This window comes from Pipistrellus kuhlii, unplaced genomic scaffold, assembly GCF_014108245.1.
Source record: "Pipistrellus kuhlii isolate mPipKuh1 unplaced genomic scaffold, mPipKuh1.p scaffold_m20_p_9, whole genome shotgun sequence".
NCBI lineage: Eukaryota > Metazoa > Chordata > Mammalia > Chiroptera > Vespertilionidae > Pipistrellus > Pipistrellus kuhlii.
Genome location: NW_023425595.1, coordinates 55,170,580 through 55,183,411, shown reverse-complemented (window position 1 = coordinate 55,183,411; position 12,832 = coordinate 55,170,580). Strand labels below are relative to the sequence as shown.

Here is a 12,832-nt window from a genome sequence, read left to right as displayed (position 1 = left end):
AGCGGCCAGAACCAGAGCATCAACGGCCAGCACTGGAGCAGCCAGACCTGGGGCAGTGGCAGCCAGGCCTGAGGTGGAGGCGGCCAAGCCCAGGGTGGCCAGTCCAGGAACACCCAGACCCGGAGTGGCCTGGCCCGGAGCAGCCGGGTTGGGTGCGGCCAGGCCCGGAGCAGCGGCTGCCAGGCTGGGAGCGGCCAGGCCCGGAGCAGCAGCTGCCAGGCTGGGAGTGGCCAGGCCCGGAGCAGCTGGGTCTGCTACGGCCAGGCCAGGAGCAGTGGCTGCCAGGCTGGGAGCGGCCAGGCCCGGAGCAGCGGCTGCCAGGCCTGGAGCAGCAACAGCCAAGTCCAGAGCAACTAGGTTGGGAGCGGCAGTGACCAGACCTGGAACAGCAGGTTGTGAAACGAACCAGAGCAACAGAGGCCAGGCCCGAAGCAGCCAGGCCCAGAACAGCTTGCTCCTCGCCTGCCCCTGCCCCACGGCTGCCTCTCAGACATGGCTGGAAACTTTTGCAGGAACTTGAGGGTCTGCTGAATCAAGTGATGAAGGCTTAGATCTAGATGTGTTGAGTTAGTATAACGCTGGGGTGTTGATCTGTGAGTGCCTTGGGTGGGGCCTGGATGAGGCTGGTTGACCTATTAGGAAATGTCTTTTGTGTGAAGTGTATCATTGGGCATGTGGAGGTATTATTGATATGAGAAAATGCTAAGTAACAGATTTACTATCTGAAAAGGGATTTACTATTGGGGAAAGGGAGGGAGGAAGAGACTGAACATAAACTGTGCACCTATGGATAAGGACAATGGGGGATGGGGAGGGGGCGGAGGGTGGGGTGGGAACCTGGTGGAGGGGGAAGAAATGAGGAACCTTTGTAATAATATGAACAATAAAGATTGATTTAAAAAAAAACGATCACCTTATAATTCTTCTACATAAACTTCCTTTTCATGAATCCTACTCTCACACCTGGTTGGAAACTTAAGATGCATGATGTTCTTTCAGGCCAAGGGGAAGGGAATGAATATTAGTGAGCACCTGTAGTGTATGCTGGTATTTATAACACCTTGTCTCAATTAAGCGTCACAAATGCATAAGGAAGCCAAGTTTATTATTCTCACTTACAAGTGAAATACTGGAAGATTTTTGAAGACAAATCCCAGAGCTTGAAAAAAAGCAGCATTTGGAGGAGGGTGCCAGATTCCTTCCTACTTAGGAAGTGACTCATTCCCCCAGACCCCAGTCTCAGGGAAATGCTGGTGAGCAGCCAGCATGTTCAGGACCTGGAAGACAGGTCAGAACAATGACTGAATCATAGCACAGTATTTTGTTGCTCACTACCACCTCAGACTGTTCAATGGAATCAGGAGATAGTCCCAGGTTTGCACTTCAACCTCCAGGGGGATGACTTAATTGGTAATTGACCTGTTCCTTTGATTCTCAAAGTTTTCAGTCTTTAAACATTCTCTATTGACTGAGAGCCAGATTCTGTGTCACGGGGGAAGGCAGTTCAGCTGATAAGGAGGTAGAGAGGTTTTGGAGGCAAACTGTCTACCTCCCAAAGTTGAAGTGTTGACTTTCATACTGCCAATTCCAAATGATTTCCTCCAGGGAAATTTGCTTCTGGAACCTCTCTACTCAGCTACTCAGTTGGGAATGGGCCTCTGATTAGATGCCTGAAGATGTGAAGTTATAGACACAGAACCTAAGCCTGTATAACACACAGAACAAACATCAAAACATCATGATGTCATAAACTTTTCTTTGATAAACATGAAATCTCTACATTATGGTTCTTTAGGGAGCTAGATTAAGCAGAGAGAGGATTCCTCTATTCTAGCAAAAGCATTTTATTTATCTAATCCTTTACATTTAGTGTTGTGTTGTTGTTTTTTTTAAATAAAAGCTTACTTCATCTATAATGAACATAAAGAAGGTATTACAGTGAAAATTCAGGTACAAAACTTTCTAAAATTTATTTTTTAGTTATTTCTATATTTTAGGTGCTCAGAATTTCTTGATAATGACTTATTTTGCAAGATGGGTAGAAGAAGGAGCTCATTTCATTTGAAGAAATGTAACCTCAGGTTGTCTGAGTGAGGGGATGACTTCATCGCTAATTGAATGACTGATGGATTAGATAGAGATTGACACACTATTGGTCCTAGAGTAAGGTCATGTCCTGTGTGTGGTTTTTTGAGATTCACAGAAAGATAATGTTAACTATGAGCCACTCAAATGATTTCATCTTCACAAGTCCAGCCTAAAGGATATATAAAGAAGGAAGTTGTACTAGAAAGGACAAGGTGACTTGGGTTGCCATTCAGAAGAAGTTCAGAATGAAGTTTCTTCTCTTGATACTGGTCCTGCAGGCCAGTGCTCCTGGAGTTGTTTCTAGAATAAACCCTAAAGAAAATAATGTGCTATTCGCTGAAGTAAGTATTAACCACTATAGTACTTATCTAACCTGACTTCTGTCATTAAGATTTATTACATTGGCCAGTTTTATATTGAAAAGTACTATTTGAGAACTTGTTTAAGGGGCTATTTGATTTCAGCACTGAAATTTTCTTTGCCAAAGAGGAATGTAATAAAGAGATACTGGTTTTGAAAGAGTGTTATAAAATTGTGGTTGAATTTGTCCCTTTTACTAAAAAGCCTAGGCCAAGGATTTTTAGTTCAAAATAATTGGTGCTCTACTTTTGCTACGGTATTTTACATTAGTCATTTAATGCTGGTAATAATCTGAGATTTGAATAATGTCGATTATTTTAACCACTTCAGTGTTCCATGATAATTCGAGATACTCTTTTATTAAATATATTTTTATTTATTTCAGAGAAGAAGGGAGAGAAAGAGATTGAAACATCAATGATGAGAATCATTGATCGGCTGCCTCCTGCATGACCCTATTGGGGATTGAGCCTGTAACCCAGGCATGTGCCCCTGACTGAAATTGAACCTGGGACCCTTCAGTCCCCAGGCTGATGCTCTACCCACTGAACCAAACCAGCCAGGGCAAGAATACTCTTTACTGTCCCTATCTCAAATATTTCTTCCTAAACCGTTTTTAAAATGTAATTTTTCAATTCATTTCTTTCCCCTAACTACATGAGTTCAGATTATGTTCTCATTTTCTAGAACTGTTTTAACTTTGAACTTGTCATAGTTGTCCATTGTCTTGAGCTTTGGATTTTTAGGCAGGAACATTTTATTCCAACTTAATTTAAGAATCCTGACAATAAAGGTTTTCCTGATTTACTAAATGCCATGATATGTTAGATGCTGAAATAAGTTTTTTTATTTTTAAAAATATTTTTATTGATTTTTTACAGAGAGGAAGAGAGAGGGATAGAGTTAGAAACATCGGTGTGAGAGAATCATCAATCAGCTGCCTCCTGCACACACCCTATTGGGGATGTGCCCTCAAACAAGGTACATGCCCTTGACCAGAATCGAACCTGGGACCTTTCAGTCCATAGGCCGATGCTCTATCCACTGAGCCAATCCGGTTTTGGCTAAAATAAGTTTTTAAAAGTAGAAACAAATTTAAAGAGTACAGACATAAGGGTGATTTTAGCCTAGGAATCAATCTTGCTAATAAATTATGACACTTATGACAGCACAAAAATTTTTATTACGATGATTAATTTTTGATAACTGATTCAAACTTATCAGTGCATAGTTGATCCACATATGCAGAGCTCCAACAGAAAACTTTAGATACATAATAATGTAATACTAAATGTATTTTTCCAGAGGTACTTGAAACACTTTTATGGCTTCAATATGAGAGGAATTTCAAAAACAAAAGAGAAAGTCAATGAGAAGTTCATGGAGAATAAAATTCAGGAAATGCAACAGTTCTTGGGACTAACTGTGACAGGGCAACTGGACGAGCCTACTCTGGCCATGATGCACAGACCTCGATGTGCAGTGCCTGATGTGAACACAACGCCAGGGAGGCCAATATGGGAGAAGAATCTCATTACCTACAGGTAACATCATAGCCATGTATTTTTCTGCTTCCCCACAGGTCTGACTTCTGGAATCCTGAAGATTTTAGATATGGCCCTACATTTGGACATGGCTAAGAAGCCTCCCTCAACTCATTACACTATCCCTCTATTCAAGTTTATTATCTCCAGGAGCAAGGACTGTTCACTCAGGGATTGTTTGGCTTGCCAGTCCAGACCCAAGTAGGGAGCTTGCAAACAAAAGGAGAATGAAATTATGATAAATAAGACACAGGATAAGTTTTTCTCAAGTAGTCAAGATGAATAAATGCAAAAGTCTTGGAACAGGGGCAAAGGCATAAGCTTCTATAAATGTAAATCTTTGGTAAAGGTGACCTATAAATGATATATGAGAACAAATCAAGTTAGATTCCATTTAAGAAGGAAGTTGTCCAAGGATAGACATTTCTGTATATAGAAAGTATGCTTTTTTTTAAAATGGTATAATTAATTTATGAAATAACTCATTCTCCAATGATACCAACAGATATGAAGTATCATAATATAACAAAATTAGCACATGGCCGAGCCCGGTTTGGCTCAATGGATAGAGCGTCGGCTTGGGGACAGAAGGGTCCTGGGTTCGATTCCAGTCAGGGGCATGTACCTTGGTTGTGGGCATATCCCCAGTGGGGGGTGTGCAAGAGGCAGCTGATCGATGATTCTCTCTCATCGATATTTCTAACTCTCTATCTCTCTCCCTTCCTCTCTGTACAAAAATCAATAAAAAATATATTTTAAAAAAAATTAGCACATGGTTTCATACATTTTTCTCTTTTTTGTTTTGCTGATAAAGAATCAGGGATTACACTGCTGACATGGAACGTGAGGATGTTGATAATGCTATAGAGAAAGCTTTTCAAGTATGGAGTGATGTGACCCCTCTGAAATTCGTCATGATCAATGCAGACGAGGCTGACATTATGATAAGTTTTACAGCTGCAGGTAGATAATTTGGACTTATTTCATCTCTACCTGGCCACTCAGTATATATATTTTAGAGGCCTGGTGCATGAATTCGTGCATGGATGGGGTCTAGCCAATCTGGCTATGGGGAGGGGACATGGGCAGTTGGCTGGCCTGCTGGGCGAGGGGACAATTTGCATACTAGCCTTTTATTATATAGATTATACACTGAGTAGACAGATTACTATGCATTCATAGATCATAATAATTTGGCCACTCAGTGTATATAGAAGGACTAATCTTCTTTTCCTTTTCAAAAGATTATGGAGGCATTTACCGTTTTGATGGCAAAGATGGTCTTATAGCTCATGCTTTTAAACCTGGACCTGGTGTAGGAGGAGACTTATATTTTGATGAGGCTGAACGCTGGACTATGAACCACGAAGGTAGGCAAACAAATAAATGAAACCACAAAAGAAAACCCTAACAAATTATAAATGGTGCCACCATTTTGAAAAAAGGCTCATTTTGAGAAATAGTTATAGCATGAGAAAACTTGTTTTGATTGTAATTTTTGTAATAAATAAAATGTCACACTGTCTCAATTTTACACTCTATAAATTGAGGACATTGAACTAGGTAATCTTAAATAAGTTCTAAAAATCCGAAGATGAGCTACTTCCTATAAACTCAAGAACCTCAGGAACTATAGGTATATTATGTGATCGATTTTGACAGTGCAATCCATAAACTCACACAAACATAAATACTAATTGTGTATATGGTAAGAATCCTAAAATGGTGTGGTTATCTTCCTGATCCATTATCTATAATAATAAAAGCATAATATGCTAATTAGAGCAGATGTCCTTGCGGACAAAGCTGTCGCAGCCGGGGCTGAGGCAGAGGCAGCTGTGGCAGCAGCGGTGGGGGCCAAGACTCTTGCATGAATTTCATGCATTGGGCCTCTAGTATGTTGATAATTTCTTAGGTTCATAGTGACACAGAAAGGCAATGCTGTAGGTAGAGAATTTAGAGAACTGCATAGAGATACACCATGTTATATGGTCACGTAGTCTCTTGTGGTTCTAGATAAAAATTTCAGAATGCCGAAATAATCATTCCAAGATAACTTGTATGTATTTACAGAGGGGCTGTAAGTCACCATTCCTATCTAAAAGTGAAGATATGAATAATTAATCTCTCTTATTTGTAGCAATCACTATCCATTGGGAAGTTCAAACCATCATATCAGAAGCCTACTTAATCTCTCTATTGGGAATCTTAGATTACATGACTAACACATGTGGAAAGTAAATGTAGAGAAAGTCATGAAGAATATGCTTTACTCAGCAGCCCCCTTTGATCTACTGAGACTGCAAATGTTAGATAGTAATAGTTTATAGGCCAGAAAAATTATTTATTTTAGTCTGACACATGGTCTAAAGCTTATAGGATTTGTAAGTAATTAAGAGGATTTTTGCATTGTCAAGAGACAAATGATACAGGATTTTTTTTTCCTGAACTACAAATTTTCAACTTAGACATATTGTTTGTCTAAATTTTATGAAATAATATTTTGGTTTTATAATCATTTCATCTCATGTAGGAGAATGGCACCAGCTAAGTAGACTGTTTTGAAATTCCAAAGGACCTTGAAAAATATCATTTAATATTGTTTTTGGTTTTTGGTGTTGTTTGTTTGTTTGTTTACAGTTAAAAGAAATTGAGACTAAGGGAAAGTTAGTGGCTAGCTTGTAAAAAGCTGGCATCAGAACATGCATTTCCTAATTCTTACTTTAGTCTAATGTTAGTCTAATTAATTCTAACTGTCCATGTTGCCTTATATTTAATTGGCTCAATTTTGTATTTTTCAATAGCTAACTTATAAGATTCCAACTTAAAGTGCTCATTCTCAACCCAATTTTTGACACTGTAAATTAGATGAACAATCAGTTCAATGGTGTTACTTTCTATTAGAGTGTTAGGTGATGCCGTGGGGGTATTTGGATAAAAGGACACAGCCCTGCCCCAGAGGAGCACACAATGTAGGGGGGAAGGGGGAGGAAGAAAAAAAGAAAAGAAAAAAAACCTTCCACAAACAAAAATCAATTATTTTGAGATAAGAACCAGTCTATACAAAGTATTATATGAATTGGGAATAAGATAAATTTAGGTTTAGGCCAACATATCAAAGGCTTTGTTTACTCTTCCCTATATTATGCAGAGTGAAAAGAATGACAGAATCTACAATTCTTTTTCATTATTTGAGAGAAATTAAAGCATTTCCAAGTTTGTTGCTAACCCCTGTGTTACAGGGAATGTTCTTGGACACTTCCCAAAAGACAGGTGTAGATCTTATGTTCATACTTGGGTAGTGGAGAGAATTTCAAGGCCTGGCTCTGAGGCTAAGTGGACTTTGACCCTGGGCAAGTCAATTCTGAGTGTCAGTTTTGCCACAAAACAGGAAGAAATAATGAGGGCATTAGACCAGAACACAGATAAAAACTAAGATTAAGGGGTTATTCAGATCTTCTTGATAAGCTTCAGAGAAAGGACACACCTCTCTTTCTTACCTACCAAGGTGCATGCTGTAAGAGATACAGGAAAAAATGAACAAACATGACTATAACTTGTCAGTGTAAGTATATCTAACTTGTAAGCATAGTCTCTGATTTTATTTAGAATCATGTGTAGGAAAAAGGTGAGCTTTATTTAGAGTCAAGAAATTCAAATTTGAATCTTGGGTCGGCACTTAATTTGGTCAATTAAGCTTGCTAATACTGTGTCTTCATCTGTAGATGGAGAGTATGGTGGTTTCCTTTTAGTTGCATAGGGATTATACATAATGTAGTATATTTCTCGGTGACTCATAGTACCTGGAACTACATATTGCTTCATATTAGGGTTTAGTAAAGAATGGTTATTAAGTACCTTTTTATATCCACTTAAGACTGACCAAGAGTAAACAAGTAGGATAAAGTGATAATAACTTAGAGGCAGAGAGAACACAGCTATGAGTTATTGTAGAGATTTTCAAAACAGTATATATGTCACTTGTGTGATAGTGCAGTGATCCTTTACCAAAGGGAATTTTGCTCCCAAGGGGACATTAGACAATGTGTGCAGACATTTTGGTTATAAAAAATGACGAGGAATTTGCTACTTATTTAATGGTAAGCCAAAGATTATTAAAAACAAAACAAAACAAAACAATTATCTGGGCTATCATGTCAATAGTAAGTACCAAGGCTGAAAAACCTTGTGTAAGGAGGGGAACCAAGTAAAGGATTCCCAAATGTTTCACTTATCCTTGTGTCAAATTTAAATTGTATTAATATCTTCTAGATGCCTGTAGATTTCACTGCTCTTTTCCTCTTCTGGTTGGTTTCCTCTTAGGCATCAACTTGTTCCTAGTTGCTGTTCATGAGCTTGGCCATTCCTTGGGTTTAGACCATTCCAGTGATCCAAATGCCGTAATGTTCCCCATCTATACTTATGTGGACCCCAACACATTTCACCTCTCTGCTGATGATATACATGCCATTCAGTCTCTCTATGGTAAGTTTAATTTCTTTACCATCTTGCCTTATAAAGATACACTTATGAATGGTTTTATGATACTTGCATTTGGCTAAAACTTTAACATTTGCATTCACTTTTGAATCCCAATGGATACCCTGTGAGGTAGGTGACACAGATATTATGTTCATTTTTGCAGATGAGCACAAGAGACCTAATATGTTAATGCCAGAGCCAGAAGCAAAATCTACCCTAAGCCTTCTGCACTTGAATCTATTATTTCATTCTAATATATCATTGTCTATTGAAGAAGGTGCACAGAGAAAAAATACATAGCTGGAACAAGAAAACCAGAGTGAACAGATTTCCTCCCCTCCATAATGTTGCAACCACATAGGGAAAAACTTTTATGTATGCTTCCTGTAAATGTTGTAGAAAGCATAAATTGCTTTTTATGCATTTTTCATCAAGAAAATTGAATGTTTTTAAAAGAGAATGATTCTTCCTTTGATGAACTAAGCATTAGATTTTCTTTTTCTAATGTTTCTCAAAATGTATTTTCAGGCAGTCCAGAAAACTTCCAATTCCCATCAAAAACTAGCAATCCAGAGGCACCTTACTGTGATCCCGATTTTCATTTTGATGCTGCCACTAGAGTGGGAAATGGAATCTTTTACTTTAAAGACAGGTAGGATTATTTTCAAACCCAACCAAATTCAAAGGTTTTCTCCTAAGGTGTGTTTTGTTGTTGTTGTTACTGTAAAATAATAGAAAATGATGGAAAATTGAGTAGATGGAAATAGTAAGTAGGAATTTGGACTTGATTCTGTAGGCAGTGGAGAGATCTTGATGACTTTGAAGCAAGAAAGTGGTATGATAATATTTATGTCTTAACTAGAAAACTGGTGTGTAAATAATGGATTTACAATTAGAATGTGGATTGGGAAAATATAAGACAGGAAACAGAGAAGCCAGACTATTTTAATCATAGATAAAAAATTGTGTCTGGAACTAAAGCTATGACAGAGTACTTATTTAAAGGATTTGATTCTTGATTATAGAGAATGGAATTCCAGGATGACTTATGGTTCATGTTTTACAACACAGACTGAAGCAGATATTGTTGGTGTGGTGGAAGTATAGGAGATTAATATTTGGAAGGGAGAACAAATATTCTTCATTTTTGAGATTCAAACACTGAATTACTTGAGGTTAAGTGACTCCCTTTAGATTATAAAGCTAGTGAATGGATTGTGGGACCAGACTAAATAATGATCCTTTGGTTCCAAGATCCAGGGAACAACAGTTTGTCTGTTAATACCGTGTTTCCTCGAAAATAAGACAACCTCCGAAAATAAGACCTACTTACAGGTTTCCTTTTGAGTGAAATATAAGGCATTCCCCTGAAAATAAGGCCCCCGCCTCCTAGGCTAAACATGAGAGATTTGGTCCACTGATTCTGAAAGAAATGGAGTCACAAGAAATTCACCAGGAAATTCAGGAATTGGATTGTTATGATGATGTTCCAGAAAATGATGACATGATTGTCATTGAATAAATGAGTAAATTCTTGATACTGAAGGATTCACAGTTTGTCTGGTTTGTGTTGACAACTACTGTACTACCATACCGTATACAGGTAATAAATTTCCTTTATTTTCATTTAACAATAAATGTGTACCATATACTTATTCATGGAAAAATAAGACATCCCCTGAAAATAAGACCTTGCACATCTTTGGGAGAAAAAATTAATATAAGACACTGTCTTGGTTTTGGGGAAACAGAGTACCATTGCTATTATCAAAGAACTGATTTAACTTTTTGTTTCCCTTGTGGTGCTTCTACTCAGACATCTATGGAATAGAATGTAAAGATCATAAAAAGAAACATTAAACTGTTTCATAGGTCCTTTCCACTCATATCTCATGGTTCTTGAGTCCACAACAATTTTTTAACATGTATTTAATGTTTTACATGTCAGTTTCTTCTGGATGCAAATTCCTGGGAATCCAAATGCCACTATTGGTTTAATTTCTTACTTATGGCCAAACTTCACATCTGGTGTTCAAGCTGCTTATGACATGGAAGATGGACAACACCTTTTTCTTTTTAAAGGTAACTCCAATGTTTAGTTTTGCTATTGAGTCTACTTCAAGGAAAAGAATAAATTAAGGAAATACTACAACTTTTTATAAATATAGATTTCTTAAAAACCACCCCAAATTGTAATAATTGTACATTGAACTATAATCTAACATAGATTTAATAGATGATATATAAAATTTTCAAGAAAAGTTTGGTAAATATAGATTGTAATACTTATGGGGGGTGGAATACAGAACCAAAGAAAGTGGGCTATGTTTAAAAACAAGGAACAATACACTTTGGAAGAATGGGAAAAGAATGATGTTCACAGTGAGTCAATATATATTTCTATTATTCTTTCTGTACAATTCTAATGTGCCCTTTTCTTTGTATTCACAGATGATAAGTACTGGTTACTCAGTAATTTAAAACCACAGCCAGGTTATCCCAAAAGCATACATTCGTTGGGCTTTCCTGAGTCTGTAAAAAAAGTTGAGGCAGCTGTTCATAACCCACTTCTTCATAAGACCTACTTCTTTGAAGATCAAGTGTATTGGAGGTGAGCTTTAATGATTACTAATTTGACCTCTAAGATAATGAAACAAGCAGGGAATGGGATTTTCCAGAGGAATAGTTTTACATACAAATTCCAAAAGATTTTTTTTTTTTAATCTTTCATGGGGATAAGTCAAGATAATATAGGACTAGAATAATCATTGTCTACCTAGTTCTTTTCTCTGGATTTTTAGATTCTGAATTATGAAATAACACAAAGTGTATTTTAAAGGAATACTTTAAATTAAATGTCATGGTATTAATCATAGCAAAAACGCATTGGAAAATAGTGGTGGAGATGTATGGGACCTAGTCAGGTTGGAGGGTGTATGGAGTTTCAGATTCCTTCCCAGAATCACTGGACCCAGGAAGACAAAAAGAGGAAACTATCCTCTGAATGACAGCTGATCCAGCAAGGTCTTCACTAACAGGAGATTAGACAACCAGGCTCTATAAAGCAGGACTGGGCACTGTGGAGGAGGGAGGAGAGTACTGACTGGTAGTCAGGAAGACTCGGGTTAGAGTCCTGAAGGGACATGGAATAAATCAGTGAACTGTTTACCAGTAGATCTTGGGTTTTCCCATCCGTGCAGCTCAAGTCTTTTTAGTAAGTACCTTTCAAGACAGAAGTAGGTGGGTTTTGTTGTCTGTGTCATGAAATGTAAAGTTTATGTCATAAAGTCTATGTATGCTGAAGTTTCCGCTGCTTATTTTTTTGTTCAGGTATGATGAGAAGAAGCAAAGCATGGACCCTGGTTATCCCAAATCGACTATTCACCACTTCCAAGGAATTGGGCCTGCAATTGATGCAGTCTTCTACTATAACAGTAAGTAGACTAGGAAACTATAAGGATACTTGAAATATCTTTTTAAAACACAGAGCCTTTCATACTATTTTATACTTCCTTTCATCTCCTTTCACTCTTCATGGGCTCTCAAGGGCTGGGGCTGATGGTGGGATGAGAGAACTCGAGTTTGTTTGAGTTTGTATTCCTGAATGTCTTTAAGCAAAATCAACCTAAACAGACTGTTGACAAGGCCAAGATATTTTGTGTTTTACGTGGCACCCCCATGAGTTTTGTACTTCTTCCTTCAAGGCTTCTGTGTGTGTACTTGGGCTCAATCTCCTTCCTCTCTCCCACTCTGAGTTCTCCACTTGGAGTGTAACTTTTCAAAAACATTTACATGTTAAAAGCCAGCCTTTAAAATGAAACAACCTTCTCAATAAAATTAATGAGACTATTTAATGGTGAAATGATTGGCAGTAGGCAAATATCTGCAGGCCAAGGGACCCAAAGTTTATGTATTTGAATTGGATCTTGTTTAATGTAGATGATAAAAAAAAAAAAAGATAATCTATGTTATCTTTTCAAAGAAATACAAGCAGAGAATTAACCTATTCAATTTGTTTTCATTTTTAGGACACTTCTATTTTTACCAAGGACATATCATAATTGAATATAATATCCCAACTAAACGTATCATCGGGTTGCTGAATCGGAATGCTACCTTTACTTGTTAGGAATTATATAATTACTGCTGATTGCCAATTTACTCTAGTTTAATATGCATTTATTGTTATGTGTCTAGTGTAACAAAAATAATGACATATATATCATAAAATAAGGTAAAATCTATAGGCCATAGACAAATAATCATATAGAAAATTATTATATAAAATATATAAGATTTTTTTTAATTTTAAAATTTTTCATTGTCAATTTTTACTTGACTCTGCTATTAAGTTTGAA

General features: G+C 37.4%; 1 protein-coding gene across 1 annotated transcript; it reads left to right on the top strand.

The window, feature by feature from the left end:
• The first annotated feature begins 2,333 nt into the window (after positions 1–2,333).
• On the top strand, positions 2,334–12,832 carry LOC118713777 (macrophage metalloelastase). The gene is made up of 10 exons (XM_045577772.1): positions 2,334–2,429; positions 3,754–3,992; positions 4,807–4,955; positions 5,237–5,362; positions 8,316–8,477; positions 9,003–9,126; positions 10,423–10,556; positions 10,926–11,085; positions 11,805–11,908; positions 12,503–12,832. Exons 1-10 carry the CDS (start codon positions 2,334–2,336, stop codon positions 12,601–12,603), a joined length of 1,395 nt encoding a protein of 464 aa, XP_045433728.1. The 3' UTR covers positions 12,604–12,832.

Coding starts and splice junctions, on each gene's coding strand:
- LOC118713777 (XM_045577772.1), top strand. CDS start 2,334: ATGAAGTTTCTTCTCTTGATACTGGTCCTGCAGGCCAGTGCTCCTGGA. Junction 3,993..4,806: donor AAGAATCTCATTACCTACAG/GTAACATCATAG, acceptor TTGCTGATAAAG/AATCAGGGATTACACTGCTG. Junction 5,363..8,315: donor CTGGACTATGAACCACGAAG/GTAGGCAAACAA, acceptor GTTTCCTCTTAG/GCATCAACTTGTTCCTAGTT.